The 24,844-nt window shown below is 35.4% G+C and overlaps 1 protein-coding gene across 1 annotated transcript; it reads right to left on the bottom strand.

The window, feature by feature from the left end:
• Positions 1-455: 455 nt before the first annotated feature.
• On the bottom strand, positions 456-18,825 carry LOC102808274 (cell adhesion molecule 3-like). Its single transcript, XM_085499670.1, has 7 exons — positions 18,714-18,825; positions 17,537-17,869; positions 16,981-17,304; positions 16,466-16,720; positions 2,933-3,232; positions 2,603-2,698; positions 456-1,706 (listed from the first exon to the last, which is right to left on the bottom strand). Exons 1-6 carry the CDS (start codon positions 18,772-18,774, stop codon positions 2,622-2,624), a joined length of 1,350 nt encoding a protein of 449 aa, XP_085355796.1. The 5' UTR covers positions 18,775-18,825; the 3' UTR covers positions 456-1,706; positions 2,603-2,621.
• Positions 18,826-24,844: the final 6,019 nt, after the last annotated feature.

Below are 24,844 nucleotides of genomic sequence, written 5' to 3'. Positions count from 1 at the left end.
TGGAACTGAGAACTCGAAAACTGCACCGAATTTAGTTAAAGTGGGAGGGTCGTCACCTGCGCACGCGCGGGAATTGAGTCCCAAGCGACGATAACAACACACGCTAAAAACGCAAAGACTCATGGGTAGACGCTTGTATGTAAACAGTGACACGCTATGGCAGTCTGACGCATGCGCAGGTGACGGCGCAGGTGACAAAAAATAATATAATTTTTGAACATGCTATGTTGATCATGTGACCTGATTAATATGTTATTGCAAGCAAACCATTATAAATAAAGTTATGCTACTTGATGGATAGGGTCAACATTCAGCACAGGGGTGAAGCGGGGGTAACCCTTGCAACAAAGCCAACGCCCAACAAGCCAACCAACAGAAAAACAACATTTTGGGAAGCATCAACACTGATTTTAATGTGAACTCAACAAATCAATCTCTCAATATATAAACAAATGTTTAAGTTATTAATATATTTTTAATTTCAATTTTGCATTGTTTACATAATCCATTTTTCGTGGATATACCCACAAATAATTCCTTGAGATTTGATAGTTATAGTTGAATGTGAGATGTCCGATAATATAGTTATTTCTGGGCCGGAAACATATAAGCAAGTATATGAGCAGTATATATACCGGTATATACAATATATCTTTAATGTGATATAATTATGCGTGTTTATCAGGCCTGATTATAGAGTTAGACACAGTCCAAATATAAACATGATGTCATCCATTGGTCGAGATGAATATTTTGTTAGAAGAACATTTGATTCAAATATATTTTTTGTTTACAAACAATAGGCTATCGGCCTAAATATTTACATAAAATGTGAATATATAATGTGAAAGACGCGAGTATAAATATGAAATTGGTCAGGTCTTCACAGCATCGAGTGAAAACTAATTATAAGTACATATTTACGCAAGGTTTTCAACAACTAGTCTACTAGGAGATTCCATCACAGCTGACAATTTCTTAAAACTATGTATGGTATAGTAAAATGTTGACAGTTATTTTTTCGAGTTCATTTAAATAAGCCATTTATAATGCAGAAGAGAAATTAATTTTCATTTCTTTTGGTACTACAGAAAGTACAAATTCTCTTCACACTATTATTATGCATCTTAGTATCTGCTGTAAGTGTGTGAATAATCTAAATCTACTCACTTTTAAACATTCTATAATTGACAAGTACAAATTACGACCGTATTCTATCTTGTTTGGGATAAAGATTAAGACGCTTCTGAATTCGTGAATACAAATATCTTGACAACGTTTCTTGAATTCAAAAATAAAAGTATTATAGCATTTCAGCTTTATCAGAAAATAACAACTGTTTCACACAATATTTTCAGCAAGAATTGCTTTTTTTCTGCTTATTAATACTGATAATATTAACATTCGTATTGGAGACGATGGATTGTAATGGCAGCTGCATAGTCCAGCATTTGATTCACAGCACAGTCGATGGGATAAAGATCTATGTCATCAATCACCTCTAGATTTGAAGCATTAAAGTACAAACAAGCAGACAAAGATTATTTTTTTGCTAGTTCACAATCCATAATTAACAAGTTAGACATTAAACTAGTTATATTGTGTATACAGTTTGTCATAATTTTTAGTCCTCTTTTTAAAAAAAACAACAGCATTATTTTATTATTGCCGCTCCTCGTTATAATCAATTCTTCAAACTCACATATCTGTAAGAACAATAAAAAAATGGTTGATAGAACACATCAAGGACCCTATTAAGGTAGAAGCCTAGTCATATTTTTTGAGAAAGTTGGTCATAAATTGCATGGCTTTGTTCATTGAGAAATTGGCGTCATGATACAACATTCTTTTGTGTGGTATAGTGACATTTTTTGAGAAAATTGTCAAAAAACGATATTATAGAGCAATTTCATAAACAAATAATGTTAAAGACAAATTGCAAACATTTAAAACTTTGATTTTTAATATAATCCAGGACAATAAAATGTACTTCATAATTCACAATATACCATTTTTTCAGTCTAACTATGCACTAAAATACAACCATCATTTATTCAAAAATTAAGCTGGTGATCCAAACTTTTTTTAAATTGAAAGAAATGTATTGCAAAATGAATTTATTTTGAGTATTTTCATTTATACTTAAGCTTCTACCTTTAATATCATATTTCATTACATAAGCAGGTTGAGGAATATACCATCAATATATTTATGGTTGCAGGATGTATTGTTATTGATATTGATAGAAATGAAACATCAAAAATAATTTAATTACCAAGAATCTCTCAAAAATAATGTAAAAAACAGTTGTTGCCATATTTGGAGAATGTTAACTAATTGTATACCATGTCTTAATCCACCAATCAGAATCCCGAGATTTGTAATACATTGTACAGAAATATAAACAGTTATTAAACTTCTGTTATTGTACGCAACGCGTGCGTTTTTAAATACACACATGCACGATGACCTTAAGCACTGTCAGCTACGACTACTTGGTATTATTAAAACGATTTGATAAATAGTGTTTATTCAATAAGCTTATTTAACTTTTTTCTACTTTGTATATAGGTCGTAGTAATGATCTAGAAATTTGACTTACACGTCCAGCGCACTGGTTGTCACACTACCAGCATAGAACCAATATACGCCAGTAGACCGAATAAAATAGCAATAGTACTGGGCACATGACGGTGAGCTATAATAGAATATTATGTAGTAATAGTAAGTGAGTACTGGTAATGGTAGAAGGGTGTGACTCAAAAAGTGAGTCTATGGGATGGTTCATGGATGAGTGAGGTCAACACCTATTTAACGTTGAAATTCAATTCAGATGCTATTCGAAACACAAGCTTACACTATATAATCACCAATTAATATAAAAAACAGTCATGCAAGATGAATGAAGTAATGCTCTAAGCTCTAAGCTGACCTGACCCATTGGCTTCAATATCCGCGTATGATTCTCCAAGTTGACAGCGATAAGTTTGAACACCTTGTGCATCAAATACAGTTAACGTTGTTTTCTGTTCATCACCTTCCACTGGATCAATATCATAGTCTTCATCAGAAGGTTCTATTTGTTTGTAATTTGACCCATCCTGTAGATACCATTCCCAACTCTCGTTATCGGGAAATGGAGGTACGGCATCTGTGCCGCACTCTAACACGGCGTCAGACCCTGCTTCGATTTTTAGAGGACTATCAGTAATAGCAACTACTGTGGGCTCATCTGTAAATTTAAATAACAAATCGTATGGGATTAATATTGACGCGAAGCAGTGAGTCTGAACAGTACGTAACTAGTAGATAGATTATTATGAATACTACATTACCGCACTGTTTTTCGTCAATAGTACAAACCACAGTAACAACCACAAAGGACTTTGAACTATATTGAACAAACTGGATTACTTTCAGCTGAAGTCTTCATGCCATGTATGCGCGAAGTATTTGCAAAAATATAGACTTCGATTATTGCACAGACGAATGCGTATAAAGAGACGCAATCAAGATTTATTTAGGTAATTCCTAGTACACATCACAATTAATAGACCATTTTCCGTACACTGCGAGAATCACGCGTTATGCGTGAAATCGAACGTAAAAACAGGACAAACAAAGGTCATAGCGTCATAGTCGCGTCAAACATCGCGTGGGATTCGACAAACGCGAAAGTATTTCGGGGACATTTCCATGCTTAATAATGTGCTGTCCACATTTGATGATAGGCAATTTCGATTAAGTGAGGGTATTCGGAAGCAATATTCCTCTGTCGAAGATCGGCCGGTCAATGTAAGCTGCGAAATAAAGAAATTCTAGTTCAAAATCAAATCGTTCGATTTTTGCAGCAGACGTTCGACGCGCGTCTTTCATGCATCTCGCGAGATCTCGCAATTGTTCGGAAAATCACCTATTAAAACTCATATTCATGATTGTCACTATGAGAGCGCACAGGGTTAGGATAAATTGTTGTTTCTCAACAACAAACTTGCACATGCGTGGCACGACGAAGATTGCCATTCAATACGCATTCTCCTCTCCTTATTTTCCTGGAATTGATTTTCCAAGTTAGAATTGTGTTGCAACAATATCATTTTGTATTCCTGCACTGAGTTGTCGAACAAGAGTTGAAGACCACCTCTGGGGTCAATGTCAATTTCTGCATTTTGTCGGAATGCTATAAAAACAAAGATGATTCGTTTACAAATTTAGATATTACCACAGTACACAAATTATCTCCAAATCATTATTAATAAATGTCAAAATGATCGACTTTTGATGCCAAGGGAGAATAAAACACAAGCAAAGAAATATTCACCAATCGAGGGTGTTGTATTGGTAACAATGTTTGTGGCTGTACATATCATATTCCATGTGATGTCACTATGTTATGGACACGTTGTACACTTACATGGTGTGTAGACTATTTGGATATATGATGTACTAGATCCCATAGTGTTTGTAGCTGTACATATTGCCTCTGATGTCACTATAAAGTGAACACATTGTATACTCACATGGTTTGTAGACTATTTGTGTATATGGTGTACTAGATCCCATAGTGTTTGTAGATGTACACATTGCCTCTGATGTCACTATAATGTGAACACATTGTATACTTACATGGTTTGTAGACTATTTGGGTATATGGTGTACTAGATCCCATAGTGTTTGTAGATGTACATATTGCCTCTGATGTCACTGTGATGTGAACACACTGTTTACTGAGGGGAGGCAAGGGGGTAGCTGGTACGGTTTTACGGGAAATAAAAAGGGCTTTTTACAATTTACAAGGAAAAAAAAGACGTTTTTACAGTTTACAATGTTAAAAAATGGAACATTGAATGGTCCAAAAAGCTCTCCGACTCAAATGCTCCGCCATTACTGTGCCGTGTGTAGAGACGCATGCGCATATTACCCTCGTAATGCTCTTCATTCGGTTAGAGGGCCTTTTACGTCTAGGACAGTCAATTTTGTAGTGAATTGTGTCATCTAATCGTTTTACAGTTTCTGAAATGTAATTTCCCTGGATTTTTTTTACGATTTTTTTATTTGGATGTAAATTCTTGTACGTAACGAGAAAAATGGCACATTTTTACAGTGTACGAACAAAATATTTGATTGATTACGTTGTACGTCTAGCCGGTGATTACAGAATTACGGAATTTATTTTTTCTATTTACGTTGTACGAACAAAAAAATATTGCAATTACGTTGAACGAAAATAACCCTTGCCCCCCCTTTTACTTACATAGTTTGTAGGCTATTTGGATACATGGTGTACAAGATCGCATAGTGTTTGTAGCTGTACATATTGCCTCTGATGTCACTATAATGTGAACACATTGTATACTCACGTGGTTTGTAGACTATTTGGATATACGATGTACTAGATCCCATAGTGTTTGTAGCTGTACATATTGCCTCTGATGTCACTATGATGTGAACATATTGTATACTCACATGGTTTGTAGACTATTTGTGTATATGGTGTACTAGATCCCAGTGTTTTTAGCCGTACATATTGCCTCTGATGTCACTATAATGTGAACACATTGTATACTCACATGGTATGTAGACTATTTGTGCATATGGTGTACTAGATCCCATAGTGTTTATAGCTGTACACATTGCCTCTGATGTCACTATAAAGTGAACACATTGTATACTCACATGGTTTGTAGACTATTTGTGTATATAGTGTACTAGATCCCATAGTGTTTATAGCTGTACACATTGCCTCTGATGTCACTATAAAGTGAACACATTGTATACTCACATGGTTTGTAGACTATTTGGATATACGATGTACTAGATCCCATAGTGTTTGTAGCTGTACATATTGCCTCTGATGTCACTATGATGTGAACATATTGTATACTCACATGGTTTGTAGACTATTTGTGTATATGGTGTACTAGATCCCAGTGTTTTTAGCCGTACATATTGCCTCTGATGTCACTATAATGTGAACACATTGTATACTCACATGGTATGTAGACTATTTGTGCATATGGTGTACTAGATCCCATAGTGTTTGTAGCTGTACATATTACCTCTGATATCACTATGATATGAACACATTGTATACTGACAAAGTTTGTAATCTATTTGGGTATATGGTGTACTAGATCCCATAGTGTTTGTAGCTGTACATATTGCCTCTGATGTCACTATAATGTGAATACATTGTTTACTCACGTGGTTTGTAGACTAGCTATTTGGATATATGGTGTACTAGATCCCATAGTGTTTGTAGCTGTACACATTGCCTCTGATGTCACTATAATGTGAACACATGTACATTGTATACTCACGTGGTTTGTAGACTATTTGGATATATGATGTACTAGATCCCATAGTGTTTATAGCTGTACACATTGCCTCTGATGTCACTATAATGTGAACACATTGTATACTCACGTGGTTTGTAGACTATTTGGATATATGGTGTACTAGATCCCATAGTGTTTATAGCTGTACATATTGCCTCTGATGTCACTATGATGTGACCACAGTGTATACTGACATAGTTTGTAGACTATTTGTGTATATGTTGTCCTAGATCCCATAGTGTTTATAGCTGTATATATTGCCTCTGATGTCAATATAATGTGAACACATTGTATACTCACGTGGTTGGAAGACTATTTGGATATGTGATGTACTAGATCCCATGGTGTTTATAACTGTACATGTTGCCTCTGATGTCACTATGATGTGACCACATTGTATACTGACATAGTTTGTAGACTATTTATGTATATGTTGTTCTAGATCCCATAGTGTTTATAGCTGTATATATTGCCTCTGATGTTAATATAATGTGAACACATTGTATACTTACATGGTTTGTAGACTATTTGGATATATGGTGTACTAGATCCCATAGTATTTGTAGCTGTACATATTGCCTCTGATGTCACTATAATGTGAACTCATTGTATACTCACGTGGTTTGTAGACTATTTGGATATATGATGTACTAGATCCCATAGTGTTTGTAGCTGTACATATTGCCTCTGATGTCACTATAAAGTGAACACATTGTATACTTACATGGTTTGTAGACTATTTGGGTATATGGTGTACTAGATCCCATAGTATTTGTAGCTGTACATATTGCCTCTGATGTCACTATAATGTGAACTCATTGTATACTCACGTGGTTTGTAGACTATTTGGATATATGATGTACTAGATCCCATAGTGTTTGTAGCTGTACATATTGCCTCTGATGTCACTATAAAGTGAACACATTGTATACTCACATGGTTTGTAGACTATTTGGATATACGATGTACTAGATCCCATAGTGTTTGTAGCTGTACACATTGCCTCTGATGTCACTATAATGTGAACACATTGTATACTCACGTGGTTTGTAGACTATTTGGATATATGATGTACTAGATCCCATAGTGTTTGTAGCTGTACATATTGCCTCTGATGTCACTATAAAGTGAACACATTGTATACTTACATGGTTTGTAGACTATTTGGATATATGGTGTACTAGATCCCATAGTATTTGTAGCTGTACATATTGCCTCTGATGTCACTATAATGTGAACTCATTGTATACTCACGTGGTTTGTAGACTATTTGGATATACGATGTACTAGATCCCATAGTGTTTGTAGCTGTACACATTGCCTCTGATGTCACTATAATGTGAACACATTGTATACTCACGTGGTTTGTAGACTATTTGGATATATGATGTACTAGATCCCATAGTGTTTGTAGCTGTACATATTGCCTCTGATGTCACTATAAAGTGAACACATTGTATACTTACATGGTTTGTAGACTATTTGGATATATGGTGTACTAGATCCCATAGTATTTGTAGCTGTACATATTGCCTCTGATGTCACTATAATGTGAACTCATTGTATACTCACGTGGTTTGTAGACTATTTGGATATACGATGTACTAGATCCCATAGTGTGTGTAGCTGTACACATTGCCTCTGATGTCACTATAATGTGAACACATTGTATACTCACGTGGTTTGTAGACTATTTGGATATATGATGTACTAGATCCCATAGTGTTTATAGCTGTACACATTGCCTCTGATGTCACTATAATGTGAACACATTGTATACTCACGTGGTTTGTAGACTATTTGGATATATGATGTACTAGATCCCATAGTGTTTATAGCTGTACATATTGCCTCTGATGTCACTATAATGTGACCACATTGTATACTCACATAGTTTGTAGACTATTTATGTATATGTTGTCCTAGATCCCATAGTGTTTATAGCTGTATATATTGCCTCTGATGTCAATATAATGTGAACACATTGTATACTTACATGGTTTGTAGACTATTTGGATATATGGTGTACTAAATCGCAACGTCTTTATAGCTGTACATATTGCTTCTGATGTCACTGTGATGTGAACACACTGTATACTTACATGGTTTGTAATCTATTTGGGTATATGGTGTACTAGATCCCATAGTGTTTGTAGCTGTACATATTGCCTCTGATGTCACTATAATGTGAACTCATTGTATACTCACGTGGTTTGTAGACTATTTGGATATATGATGTACTAGATCCCATAGTGTTTGTAGCTGTACATATTTCCTCTGATGTCACTATGATGTGACCACAGTGTATACAGACATAGTTTGTAGACTATTTATGTATATGTTGTCCTAGATCCCATAGTGTTTATAGCTGTATATATTGCCTCTGATGTCAATATAATGTGAACACATTGTATACTCACGTGGTTTGTAGACTATTTGGATATGTGATGTACTAGATCCCATGGTGTTTATAACTGTACATGTTGCTTCTGATGTCACTATGATGTGACCACATTGTATACTGACATAGTTTGTAGACTATTTATGTATATGTTGTTCTAGATCCCATAGCGTTTATAGCTGTATATATTGCCTCTGATGTTAATATAATGTGAACACATTGTATACTTACATGGTTTGTAGACTATTTGGATATATGGTGTACTAGATCCCATAGTATCTGTAGCTGTACATATTGCCTCTGATGTCACTATAATGTGAACTCATTGTATACTCACGTGGTTTGTAGACTAATTGGATATATGATGTACTAGATCCCATAGTGTTTGTAGCTGTACATATTGCCTCTGATGTCACTATAATGTGAACACATTGTATACTCACATGGTTTGTAGACTATTTGGATATACGATGTACTAGATCCCATAGTGTTTGTAGCTGTACACATTGCCTCTGATGTCACTATAATGTGAACACATTGTATACTCACGTGGTTTGTAGACTATTTGGATATATGATGTACTAGATCCCATAGTGTTTATAGCTGTACACATTGCCTCTGATGTCACTATTATGTGAACACATTGTATACTCACGTGGTTTGTAGACTATTTGGATATATGGTGTAATAGATCCCATAGTGTTTATAGCTGTATATATTGCCTCTGATGTTAATATAATGTGAACACATTGTATACTTACATGGTTTGTAGACTATTTGGATATATGGTGCACTAAATCGCAACGTCTTTATAGCTGTACATATTGCTTCTGATGTCACTGTGATGTGAACACACTGTATACTTACATGGTTTGTAATCTATTTGGGTATATGGTGTACTAGATCCCATAGTGTTTGTAGCTGTACACATTGCCTCTGATGTCACTATAATGTGAACACATTGTATACTCACGTGGTTTGTAGACTATTTGGATATATGTTGTCCTAGATCCCATAGTGTTTATAGCTGTATATATTGCCTCTGATGTCAATATAATGTGAACACATTGTATACTCACGTGGTTTGTAGACTATTTGGATATATGGTGTACTAGATCCCATAGTGTTTATAGCTGTACATATTGCCTCTGATGTCACTATGATGTGACCACAGTGTATACTGACATAGTTTGTAGACTATTTATGTATATGTTGTCCTAGATCCCATAGTGTTTATAGCTGTATATATTGCCTCTGATGTCAATATAATGTGAACACATTGTATACTCACGTGGTTGGTAGACTATTTGGATATGTGATGTACTAGATCCCATGGTGTTTATAACTGTACATGTTGCCTCTGATGTCACTATGATGTGACCACATTGTATACTGACATAGTTTGTAGACTATTTATGTATATGTTGTTCTAGATCCCATAGTGTTTATAGCTGTATATATTGCCTCTGATGTTAATATAATGTGAACACATTGTATACTTACATGGTTTGTAGACTATTTGGATATATGGTGTACTAGATCCCATAGTATTTGTAGCTGTACATATTGCCTCTGATGTCACTATAATGTGAACTAATTGTATACTCACGTGGTTTGTAGACTATTTGGATATATGATGTACTAGATCCCATAGTGTTTGTAGCTGTACATATTGCCTCTGATGTCACTATAAAGTGAACACATTGTATACTCACATGGTTTGTAGACTATTTGGATATACGATGTACTAGATCCCATAGTGTTTGTAGCTGTACACATTGCCTCTGATGTCACTATAATGTGAACACATTGTATACTCACGTGGTTTGTAGACTATTTGGATATATGATGTACTAGATCCCATAGTGTTTATAGCTGTACACATTGCCTCTGATGTCACTATAATGTGAACACATTGTATACTCACGTGGTTTGTAGACTATTTGGATATATGATGTACTAGATCCCATAGTGTTTATAGCTGTACATATTGCCTCTGATGTCACTATGATGTGACCACATTGTATACTGACATAGTTTGTAGACTATTTATGTATATGTTGTCCTAGATCCCATAGTGTTTATAGCTGTATATATTGCCTCTGATGTCAATATAATGTGAACACATTGTATACTTACATGGTTTGTAGACTATTTGGATATATGGTGTACTAAATCGCAACGTCTTTATAGCTGTACATATTGCTTCTGATGTCACTGTGATGTGAACACACTGTATACTTACATGGTTTGTAATCTATTTGGGTATATGGTGTACTAGATCCCATAGTGTTTGTAGCTGTACATATTGCCTCTGATGTCACTATAATGTGAACTCATTGTATACTCACGTGGTTTGTAGACTATTTGGATATATGATGTACTAGATCCCATAGTGTTTGTAGCTGTACATATTTCCTCTGATGTCACTATGATGTGACCACAGTGTATACAGACATAGTTTGTAGACTATTTATGTATATGTTGTCCTAGATCCCATAGTGTTTATAGCTGTATATATTGCCTCTGATGTCAATATAATGTGAACACATTGTATACTCACGTGGTTTGTAGACTATTTGGATATGTGATGTACTAGATCCCATGGTGTTTATAACTGTACATGTTGCTTCTGATGTCACTATGATGTGACCACATTGTATACTGACATAGTTTGTAGACTATTTATGTATATGTTGTTCTAGATCCCATAGTGTTTATAGCTGTATATATTGCCTCTGATGTTAATATAATGTGAACACATTGTATACTTACATGGTTTGTAGACTATTTGGATATATGGTGTACTAGATCCCATAGTATTTGTAGCTGTACATATTGCCTCTGATGTCACTATAATGTGAACTCATTGTATACTCACGTGGTTTGTAGACTAATTGGATATATGATGTACTAGATCCCATAGTGTTTGTAGCTGTACATATTGCCTCTGATGTCACTATAAAGTGAACACATTGTATACTCACATGGTTTGTAGACTATTTGGATATACGATGTACTAGATCCCATAGTGTTTGTAGCTGTACACATTGCCTCTGATGTCACTATAATGTGAACATATTGTATACTCACGTGGTTTGTAGACTATTTGGATATATGATGTACTAGATCCCATAGTGTTTATAGCTGTACACATTGCCTCTGATGTCACTATTATGTGAACACATTGTATACTCACGTGGTTTGTAGACTATTTGGATATATGGTGTAATAGATCCCATAGTGTTTATAGCTGTATATATTGCCTCTGATGTTAATATAATGTGAACACATTGTATACTCACGTGGTTTGTAGACTATTTGGATATATGATGTACTAGATCCCATAGTGTTTATAGCTGTACACATTGCCTCTGATGTCACTATAATGTGAACATATTGTATACTCACGTGGTTTGTAGACTATTTGGATATATGATGTACTAGATCCCATAGTGTTTATAGCTGTACACATTGCCTCTGATGTCACTATTATGTGAACACATTGTATACTCACGTGGTTTGTAGACTATTTGGATATATGGTGTAATAGATCCCATAGTGTTTATAGCTGTATATATTGCCTCTGATGTTAATATAATGTGAACACATTGTATACTTACATGGTTTGTAGACTATTTGGATATATGGTGCACTAAATCGCAACGTCTTTATAGCTGTACATATTGCTTCTGATGTCACTGTGATGTGAATACACTGTATACTTACATGGTTTGTAATCTATTTGGGTATATGGTGTACTAGATCCCATAGTGTTTGTAGCTGTACACATTGCCTCTGATGTCACTATAATGTGAACACATTGTATACTCACGTGGTTTGTAGACTATTTGGATATATGTTGTCCTAGATCCCATAGTGTTTATAGCTGTATATATTGCCTCTGATGTCAATATAATGTGAACACATTGTATACTCACGTGGTTTGTAGACTATTTGGATATATGGTGTACTAGATCCCATAGTGTTTATAGCTGTACATATTGCCTCTGATGTCACTATGATGTGACCACAGTGTATACTGACATAGTTTGTAGACTATTTATGTATATGTTGTCCTAGATCCCATAGTGTTTATAGCTGTATATATTGCCTCTGATGTCAATATAATGTGAACACATTGTATACTCACGTGGTTGGTAGACTATTTGGATATGTGATGTACTAGATCCCATGGTGTTTATAACTGTACATGTTGCCTCTGATGTCACTATGATGTGACCACATTGTATACTGACATAGTTTGTAGACTATTTATGTATATGTTGTTCTAGATCCCATAGTGTTTATAGCTGTATATATTGCCTCTGATGTTAATATAATGTGAACACATTGTATACTTACATGGTTTGTAGACTATTTGGATATATGGTGTACTAGATCCCATAGTATTTGTAGCTGTACATATTGCCTCTGATGTCACTATAATGTGAACTAATTGTATACTCACGTGGTTTGTAGACTATTTGGATATATGATGTACTAGATCCCATAGTGTTTGTAGCTGTACATATTGCCTCTGATGTCACTATAAAGTGAACACATTGTATACTCACATGGTTTGTAGACTATTTGGATATACGATGTACTAGATCCCATAGTGTTTGTAGCTGTACACATTGCCTCTGATGTCACTATAATGTGAACACATTGTATACTCACGTGGTTTGTAGACTATTTGGATATATGATGTACTAGATCCCATAGTGTTTATAGCTGTACACATTGCCTCTGATGTCACTATAATGTGAACACATTGTATACTCACGTGGTTTGTAGACTATTTGGATATATGATGTACTAGATCCCATAGTGTTTATAGCTGTACATATTGCCTCTGATGTCACTATGATGTGACCACATTGTATACTGACATAGTTTGTAGACTATTTATGTATATGTTGTCCTAGATCCCATAGTGTTTATAGCTGTATATATTGCCTCTGATGTCAATATAATGTGAACACATTGTATACTTACATGGTTTGTAGACTATTTGGATATATGGTGTACTAAATCGCAACGTCTTTATAGCTGTACATATTGCTTCTGATGTCACTGTGATGTGAACACACTGTATACTTACATGGTTTGTAATCTATTTGGGTATATGGTGTACTAGATCCCATAGTGTTTGTAGCTGTACATATTGCCTCTGATGTCACTATAATGTGAACTCATTGTATACTCACGTGGTTTGTAGACTATTTGGATATATGATGTACTAGATCCCATAGTGTTTGTAGCTGTACATATTTCCTCTGATGTCACTATGATGTGACCACAGTGTATACAGACATAGTTTGTAGACTATTTATGTATATGTTGTCCTAGATCCCATAGTGTTTATAGCTGTATATATTGCCTCTGATGTCAATATAATGTGAACACATTGTATACTCACGTGGTTTGTAGACTATTTGGATATGTGATGTACTAGATCCCATGGTGTTTATAACTGTACATGTTGCTTCTGATGTCACTATGATGTGACCACATTGTATACTGACATAGTTTGTAGACTATTTATGTATATGTTGTTCTAGATCCCATAGTGTTTATAGCTGTATATATTGCCTCTGATGTTAATATAATGTGAACACATTGTATACTTACATGGTTTGTAGACTATTTGGATATATGGTGTACTAGATCCCATAGTATTTGTAGCTGTACATATTGCCTCTGATGTCACTATAATGTGAACTCATTGTATACTCACGTGGTTTGTAGACTAATTGGATATATGATGTACTAGATCCCATAGTGTTTGTAGCTGTACATATTGCCTCTGATGTCACTATAAAGTGAACACATTGTATACTCACATGGTTTGTAGACTATTTGGATATACGATGTACTAGATCCCATAGTGTTTGTAGCTGTACACATTGCCTCTGATGTCACTATAATGTGAACATATTGTATACTCACGTGGTTTGTAGACTATTTGGATATATGATGTACTAGATCCCATAGTGTTTATAGCTGTACACATTGCCTCTGATGTCACTATTATGTGAACACATTGTATACTCACGTGGTTTGTAGACTATTTGGATATATGGTGTAATAGATCCCATAGTGTTTATAGCTGTATATATTGCCTCTGATGTTAATATAATGTGAACACATTGTATACTCACGTGGTTTGTAGACTATTTGGATATATGATGTACTAGATCCCATAGTGTTTATAGCTGTACACATTGCCTCTGATGTCACTATAATGTGAACATATTGTATACTCACGTGGTTTGTAGACTATTTGGATATATGATGTACTAGATCCCATAGTGTTTATAGCTGTACACATTGCCTCTGATGTCACTATTATGTGAACACATTGTATACTCACGTGGTTTGTAGACTATTTGGATATATGGTGTAATAGATCCCATAGTGTTTATAGCTGTATATATTGCCTCTGATGTTAATATAATGTGAACACATTGTATACTTACATGGTTTGTAGACTATTTGGATATATGGTGCACTAAATCGCAACGTCTTTATAGCTGTACATATTGCTTCTGATGTCACTGTGATGTGAATACACTGTATACTTACATGGTTTGTAATCTATTTGGGTATATGGTGTACTAGATCCCATAGTGTTTGTAGCTGTACACATTGCCTCTGATGTCACTATAATGTGAACACATTGTATACTCACGTGGTTTGTAGACTATTTGGATATATGTTGTCCTAGATCCCATAGTGTTTATAGCTGTATATATTGCCTCTGATGTCAATATAATGTGAACACATTGTATACTCACGTGGTTTGTAGACTATTTGGATATGTGATGTACTAGATCCCATGGTGTTTATAACTGTACATGTTGCCTCTGATGTCACTATGATGTGACCACATTGTATACTGACATAGTTTGTAGACTATTTATGTATATGTTGTTCTAGATCCCATAGTGTTTATAGCTGTATATATTGCCTCTGATGTTAATATAATTTGCACACATTGTATACTTGCATGATTCGTAGTCTATTTGGGTATATGGTGTACTAGATCCCATAGTGTTTGTAGCTGTACACATTGTATACTCACGTGGTTTGAAGACTATTTGGATATATGATGTACTAGATCCCATAGTGTTTGTAGCTGTACATATTGCCTCTGATGTCAATATAATGTGAACACATTGTATACTTACATGGTTTGTAGAATATGTGTGTATATGGTGTACTAGATCCCAGAGTGTTTGTAGCTGTACATATTGCCTCTGATGTCACTATAATGTGAACACATTGTATACTCAAATGGTTTGTAATCTATTTGGGTATATGGTGTACTAGATCCCATAGTGTTTGTAGCTGTACATATTGCCTCTGATGTCACTGTGATGTGAACACACTGTATACTTACATGGTTTGTAATCTATTTGGGTATATGGTGTACTAGATCCAATAGTGTTTGTAGCTGTACATATTGCCTCTGATGTCACTATGATGTGAACACATTGTATACTTGCATGGTTTGTAGACTATTTGTGTATATGATGTACTAGATCCCATAGTGTTTGTAGTTGTACATACTGCCTCTGATGTCACTATAATGTGAACACATTGTATACTCACGTGGTTTGTAGACTATTTTGATATATGATGTACTAGATCCCATAGTGTTTGTAGCTGTACATATTGCCTCTGATGTCATTATAATGTGAACACATTGTATACTTACATGGTTTGTAGACTATTTGGGTATATGATGTACTAGATCCCATAGTGTTTGTAGCTGTACATGTAATCTCTTCTTTGCCATCATCTCCAGTATCTATAAGTTCCCATGTGTTCTCATATGTAGTGCCAGTCTGTCCACCCTCGGCTTCCCATTCATATTGATCTGACTCTGGATTGGCTGTATCTGCACATTCCACATTAATCACGCCACCATCACTCCATGAAATAACTCCAATTCCGGAGATTATTGGTATATCTGAAAATGAAAAAAAATCATGTCATAATCAATACCATATTTGCTCTATTAGAAGTACATATTAATCGAAATTACATTAATTATATGCTGGATCATAAAAATATGACTTACAAATATGAATGTGTTGACATTCATGCTGACATGCATAACATTCAGATCTATATACCCAATGTTTTTCACGCAATTGTGCATATCACCTTCATGACATATTGTATCAGGTTTATAATGGATTATAATGGATATCAGGGGATAATACTTACGTTTTACATTCATGTAAATACGGGCATTTCTAACTGCTAAGTCTTCATGTTGAAATCCTTGGCATTTCAAAGCCTCTCCATTATCTGCTGCATTGAATGTATAATTCAAAACACTCATACTGTTATGTAGTTTGTCATTATTATCACTGACTTGTGTTGTATATGTACTGTATTCTGTGATATCTTTACCACCTATTGTCCATGTTAACTCAGCTGCTGGGTTACCATCAGTGGATTCACAGGTAAACTCCCTTGCTTCATTTTCATCAACTGTTACAACTGCATCATCACTGTACCCAACTATGCTGATCGAATCTATCTGATCTGTTGGAATATATAAACAAAATGTAATTTTGATTAGGTAGAGCACATTTGCTATACCCAATCAAAATTTGCTTATTTGTCTCTGTACATTAACTATAGTTTGTGAATGCACACCCCAAGAATTGTAATAAAAACGTGGGAGATTCCACTTACAATATGCCAACCAGAATATTTTGCTGTTGTGTTGCACAACAATAATGTTCACGTTTGAAATTTGATTATCATTACTTACCGAGTACAGTAAGTGTTCCTACTTCCTCATCGTCATTTCCGTCTAAACTAAAATAACAGTCATACTCTCCATCATCGTCACCTAATTCCACGTTATATATAAGCAAGTCATATCTGTATGGCGCTGTGTATATAACACTATAATTGGTTGGTTCACCTACGTTAATAGTAGAACCTTGGTCTGTGATTTCAGCTAGTGCAGCGCTCTCACCAATTTTAACCCAATGTACAGTTTTTGAAACTGACTGCCAGTCTATGTAGCAGTCCAAGGTTGCATCTTCTCCTGGTTTGGCATATTCTATACCAGTTGGTCCAATCAAAACCTGACAAAACACTAAAACAATCAAAACGGTTGTGTTTTTTCGCTCTGTTAGTAATATAAGCATTCAGCAAAACAGTGTGTATTTACAGTAGTAAACCTTTCATATTTTTCTTGTGAAACATGAAATTCTAGTTAAAATATTTGATACACAATCCTGCTGAAAAAGTTGAAAAGAATCAACTGATTCTGCTTTGAGCGTAGCAAGTGGAAACTGATAAATGTCACATTACTGTCTTCCCCATCGTATGTTTCACTCACATTTTATATTTTGCAGATGTTTTCGAAATAACGTCCAGTATTTTTCAGGTATTATATCCCATAGATCATGTTGTAATTTTGAGTTTGTTTTATTACTGATATACTGCAATGATTTGTATTTTATTGTTTATACCACTCTTGGTAATTGATTGCCGAATCTTTAAATGTTATTGTTTTTGTCTTGGCATGAATCGGTAATCGTAAGGCGTAAGCAGTGTGTATATACCTCTGAACTGTGTAGAAAATCGTGTCGATGTCCTATACTAACACAGCCAACGGTAAATGGTAGTTGTCATATGGACAGACCAACACATTGTGTAATCATTATACCTTGATGATTTGTCCTTACTGACTTCAGCTACACAGATGGCCAAACGATCGGTCACGTGTACACTGATTTCCTATCTCTTTAGCAAGTTTTATTTTTCAGAAGAAAACAGTAATACAATTTTAAACCCGGAAGTGACTTGTGCTCAAACACAGTACGCTAACATGTTATTTATCGCCAAGGAAGTATAAACAGTCGCTAATAATGTGAGCGTTACAGTCTGATTTAAACTTTGACCAGAAAATTGAAAGAAAAAAAAATAGTAAATACCTTCCGATGCCAAAGCGAAGGAAAAAGTAATATAAACACCAGCGAGATTTTTCGTAACCATGGTCAAAATCGATGTTTAAGTACCGTTTAATAATTGCTACCACACATGTCACGTGATTTAAGTTACCCATAATTCAGTATTATTACCTATGATTTAATCGCGTGTTGTTGTTTTTTTCATGGTTACCACATTGGTACATAGAAGCATTGACCTCACACTGTAGACGATGTTTTTATTCTGGTATCATATTAGTTCATATTTGGAATTTAAAGACTAACTTTAATGTGTAGTTATATGCTGTCAGTGTCAGGTATATAATATAATTATACATTTGATGTGTAGGAATAAGGGTTGGTAGTAATTTGGATAAACATTGCCATATTTAAAATATTTGCTGATACTTATAATTCTCGCCCAAAATGCCAAGATTTTTTCAGTACTATACAAACCCTGGCTGTCACAAACTTAATCATACCCCAAACTGTATTATCCCAACCGTGTATTGTGCAATCCTTTGAACATGAAATCAACAATTGTCAATTTCACAAAATAACCTTGCATAATCTTTTCCATGCTTTGTTCAATAATTGGAACTTACCTAAATATTCAAAAATTTAATTATAGCGCTAAAAGAGTTAAACATTGCGTTATAGTGCCGCAATGTTGCACATCAGTGATAGCCTTTAGTTTTATATATTAAGTCGTGTGTGAACCGCAAACTGGAGTTTGACCCTCACAGTACAATCCAGTCTGGTATGTTTGATCAATCAAATATAGTTTACCCGTAAGGTCAGAAGTGTATACATATAGTGACTACTAGTATATTGCATCTTTGAATAATGTGTATGTCATAAACGGTTTTTACACGTAAAATAACAAACTTTTAAAATGCTCTGTCTTACCAAATGGAAATGTATAATCACTAGTAAGTATTGCAGTGCTCACATGCCGTTCGCGTTTATGTTATTGCGTTCGAGGCGGTTTCGACGTCAGAAACAGAACATGATCACTACGTCTATTATCTTTTTTTTGGTTGCGTTGAGTTTGAGTTAAAATTGAACTTAACTTAAACTTTTCACCCTCACTCATACGCCGTTGCCGACAATACGGTGTATATCATGTAGTCTCATAGCATTCCGTCAACGTTAAAATGCTCTGTCTTACCAAATGGTAATTTATAATCACTAGTAAGTATCGCAGTGCTCATAAGCCGTTCGCGTGTTGTCTGTCATCTTGTAGTATAATGAAGCGATATTATTCAGGAATGTTAGGTGGCGTTGTTTAACCCCGAGTTCGTGTTCATGCATGTCTCAACTTGGGGATGAACACGGAACTCGAGACCGAGCCCAACTAACTCGGGTGGACATGGGGTTAAACGCATGTATTTTTCAACAGTGTGTTAAAATAACCCTGGGGTCGAGCTTCGCGTTTTTCTATATGTGTGATAGTTTTGTGTTGATGTTTTATAAATTGCGTTAGAATTTGATGAAAACAAAATATTTGTTTCTTCTACTAAATTCTCTTCTTATAGTATAGCAGAGGCACGAATTTGTGCATGAGGTGCTCACCACGCACCCCCCTACCCCTTAAAAATTTTCAAATCTAGACCCTCTGAAACGCTATTTCCTGCATTTTGACGGGCAAGTATTGCTGACACGAAGGATTTGGGGATCGACGCCCACACCCAACATTTTTATCGAGGGGGTGATCGCCCCCCCCCCCCGGGTCGCCGCCACTGTATGGCTTGCACAGTCCATAAGTCTAAGATAGAGTGTATTTATTCATGAAATGCTTTCACCAGGCTGTATTCCGGAAGGTGAACAGTATTTCAACAGATCATTTTTTATGTCAATTAATAACTGTGGTTCTCTTACTTAATCTCTATATGCTAAATGTGCAGTGAATTTGTAAAATTTCAGGCGATTTGTTCAGCTGGGGTTTTACCCGCTTAACATTAGAATAAGTGTGAATGCCAGTACCCCAAATATCAGAACCGTATAGAAAAAATGACTTTATGCATGCCTTGATGAGATGCATAATGGTTTTAGTAAATCGACGATTTAAGTGGAATGAGACACGTGTGAACACGATCGCTGAGTTAAAACAATGGTTTCTTGTGGAAACCCCAAACTACTGGTAGGTGACTGAATATGATCGCAGCGTCACATATAAATCAATGGATCTGTGTGAACAGAAAGCACATTTAACTCACTGATAAGAAATATTTACAAATATTCCACCTTTATAAAGGGGATATAATAATATGGTGACATTTTCAAGCATACATGTAGCAGAAGACGTCGATCCAAGTGCACTTCACTTCTATTGTCATGAACAATACTGCGCGTTTTACACATTTGGTTTGGTGTTTTATGTACATGATTTAGATGTTAAAAAACAATAGACGAATAAAATTGGTTTTACATTGTTGATAGATGTACTTGCACATTTGACAATTACATGTAGTTTATGAGTTTTGGCAAACATTGCACGTCACAATTTTACAGAGCGTTAAAGTGAGCGGATTTAGAGGGGGCCGAGGGGCGGCGGCCCCCCTATTTTTAACAACCAACAGGGCTTCGCGCCATCGACGGTCGCGAACTTGGCCTTCGGCCAACTTCTCGCCCCCCCCCCCCAATTTCAGAATCCCATATCCGCCCCTGGTTAATCTCGATTACTTGTGTGGAAGCCCTGTACGTTTAACACGTTTGACATTTTTACATTTTCACTTATGGACCTTTCACGGTTATATTTACCACGTGTGTGATTTAACATCATATGTTGGCGAACGATTTTTTTTCTTTTGCTCCGGACTTACATATTTCGCAATTCATTTTTGCATTACACGCTTGACATAGTTGGACTCGGCATTAGGTGCGGAAACAAGGCTTCAATATTTTTTTTGAAATGCTGCACTTGATACACTCCGGCTGTACCATGGCAGTGTATATTTTCCATGAAAGCGAGTTTAAACAATAAAACTGATGTTGCTTAGCATCATCTGATGTGATTCCATGTTACCATATATACTAGTATGATGACCCATTTACCCATGAAAATAATCTCCATGTAATTTCCCAAGAAATCATCACAACTGGTCTGCCTTCCAGTATGTGTATGCTGCCCTAAACGGCGCAATTAACTAATTGACCGTATCCGCTGCCTGGAATTTACTCTGAGGTACAGCCTAACACTATTTCGTGATAAACACAGTAGTGTCTATGTGTTTTTTCAACCGTTTACGACAAGTATAACTTATCTTATTTGGAGAGCAACCTCCCTTACCGAACTTTTCTCACGACTTTTTCAACATCGATGAATAAAATACTAGTATAGATAGCCAGTCTCGTCCAATTCTTCACACGAGGTCTCGAAGTAGATTGAACAAACGTGCAATTCAAATAATTTGTAGAAATTGAAATTTTCAATAAATTCGTTGAGAAATAAAATCTAAGAATACTTCTTGAGTTTAAATTCACAACTACCACCCTTTAAATGACAATTCGATTATGTGTGAACGTTTAATAATAATGTTATTATTGTCATATCTATATTAGGACTGATATGTACATGTATGTGTATCTTCTTCGGGGACTACTGAAAACATTGCTTGGGAATCTCAGAGAACGGTACATAAATAGGGAATGCCTGACACTTTAAAAGAATCTGAGCAAAGATAAATATTGTTGTTTTAGTTATTTACATACATGTATTTTAAAAGTATTTCCCTAAACGTAGTAGCCATGACTGTTTTCACTCCAGTTTGTGTATGCTTCCTCAACGATGTTATCTGCTAATTTGTCGAATCAACAGGTGCGAGTCGAGAAGGAGCAAAAGGTTGGAAATAGATCTGTAGAAAATACATTGAATATGTGAGCTTTTCTAATTTTCTCATTAATATATATATTTTCAGAGGTACATTACTTGGGGTTTGCAACTACGGTGACATGATACCAAGAACCCGTTTCAATCTCGCATGAGTGTTCCAACTCAGAAAAATGCGAATGCGCATGCCCGAGGTAACTATGATACTGGGATGCCCAGGTGGATCAAAATAGCTGCTCACGATATGAGAGATCACGATAAATGTATTTTCTGTACATTTTCGATGTATTATATTTTTCACTATGAATGTGGCAATACATGTTTTATTGTTTTATTACAAACCGCCTATGTCATGTCAGAAGGTCGTAGCATCAGTCTACGAGATGAGACTTGAATGGAATCTTGGCATGATGTCACCATACGATACTATGCGCGTTGCAAACCCCAAGTAATGTACCTCTGATATTATATATATATGATAGAGCGGCAAACAACTTTTAAAAAAAATAACACTTTAAGCTATCTCCAAATCGTATGACAAATGTCGATCTCGATCAAGGGTCAATCTATTGACAACCCATAAATGCAGAATTGACTAGGTTTGTATGTATTCAAAACTGCCCAATAGCAAACTGATATTCCCACAATGTGTTAACCTAATTTATTCACGACTAGAGCATGTACAGTTTTTTTTATCGAAATAAAACTCTATAATGATATAAGATGATATAAGAACCCGTACTTAAACACTCGTATATAAGGTGTTATTATTATGATTACCAAATATTATCTTCAATATATCGTATATAAGGTGTGTAGAGAGGTCGACTGTTATTCACTATCGTGGTGGGGGAGTTTAACTTACAAAAGAAATTGATTGTTAAAAGCAACACACTTTCATCATATCATCTATGGTCACAGAAATGATTACGAAACATATATTATGACGAATGATGACAAAGATTACAATTATCGTCTCCATTTCAAAAGATGCACACCGTTTGCAACAGGAATAAAAATTATTCCTTATATGACTCATTGGTGAGCAAATTTCATTCGCCTCCGATTGTACCAACCCGTTAAAACGAAGATTTCATGAGTGTATTCTTTGAAGAGTATTTGACACAAGCCTTTGTGCGAAATAAGACGTATTCAATATCAATTCACCATATCAATGAATGATCGTCACAATCGGTGAATTAACCGTGGCTATGGTATATTCGTGAATTCCAATTATGTGATGTAATGCGCTAACGCTACGTGCACAGTACATCACATTCTTGAAGAAGCTATACTATCGTTACTATAATGTCAGGAAGACGTGACAAAGTAAAAAGGAAAACGGTACATAAGTTGAAGCGATATTTTTGCGTCCTGTAATTTACTGCGTTGTGCAACCGTCAATCGTCTGTACCTGACATAATTGTTAGCGCCCCCGGGCTGTCAAGTCTCACCTTTGAGCCAAGTGTTGATGGTCTGGCATTTGTGTGTGTGAAGTTTGTCGTGAATCACCGCGGCCACACATTAACACACGATTGCCTAATCTCATTACATTTTCTCAGTTCACACGTTTAGCATGTGTTAATTTGATCTAATTCAATCAGTCAATATAGGTACCCCTTCTGTATGTCAATACTCATTAGGGAAACGCTTGCTGCCAGGAACGAACTAACATATATGTCCAGGGAATCACTGAAGCCGTTGCGATATTAAGTTAATATTCATCAAGTACGCATACTCTTATTTGAGGTTCCGAAGACCTCAATCCTGTTTCTACCAGGTATAGTAAACAGTGCATTAAATCATGCCGTTTTCTCGAAACACTACAACTGTGTGCAATGAAGCTTCATTTTGTGGCGACCAGTATTACTGTTCATTGTTAGTCAACATGACAGTTTTATTTTCTAATTCGTTTGGCATATAATTATATATATGACAGATATACAGTGAACGTTGTTGTGAATTTTCCATCACATTTATTTCAACCATATAACGCAGTTGTATTCTATACTAAACACATGTCGTCGGTGGTTGACTCGAGTAGACTTTTGTATACTGCGCCCTCACGATAAACGACAGTTAGGCATAATAGTACTACATGTAATACTATGTGCGTTTCAAAAGTATTACTTGATTACAATCTCAGATAAAATTTGACCATTTTAACATTTTTTGTGGTTTCTATACAAGTAGATGAAATATGATGAATGACGTACTGTATTTAATTAAATCAGTTGGAAGTATTCAGTGCTAACTGCCATGTGAAAGCAAAATAGTACAATGAGACTCAACAAGTGTCAAATGC

The sequence above is a fragment of the Saccoglossus kowalevskii genome, chromosome 5, assembly GCF_978046115.1.
Source record: "Saccoglossus kowalevskii chromosome 5, keSacKowa6.1, whole genome shotgun sequence".
Classification (NCBI taxonomy): domain Eukaryota; kingdom Metazoa; phylum Hemichordata; class Enteropneusta; family Harrimaniidae; genus Saccoglossus; species Saccoglossus kowalevskii.
The sequence above is the reverse complement of the archived record's forward strand: the minus strand, read 5'-3'. Positions and strand labels throughout refer to the sequence as shown.

Excerpts from the sequence above, each read along its gene's own strand:
- LOC102808274 (XM_085499670.1), bottom strand. The coding sequence starts at position 18,774 with ATGGTTACGAAAAATCTCGCTGGTGTTTATATTACTTTTTCCTTCGCT. Across the intron at positions 17,870-18,713 it reads CTTCGCTTTGGCATCGGAAG|TGTTTTGTCAGGTTTTGATT; the intron begins GTATTTACTATT and ends TGATTGTTTTAG. Across the intron at positions 17,305-17,536 it reads AGGAACACTTACTGTACTCG|ATCAGATAGATTCGATCAGC; the intron begins GTAAGTAATGAT and ends ATATTCCAACAG.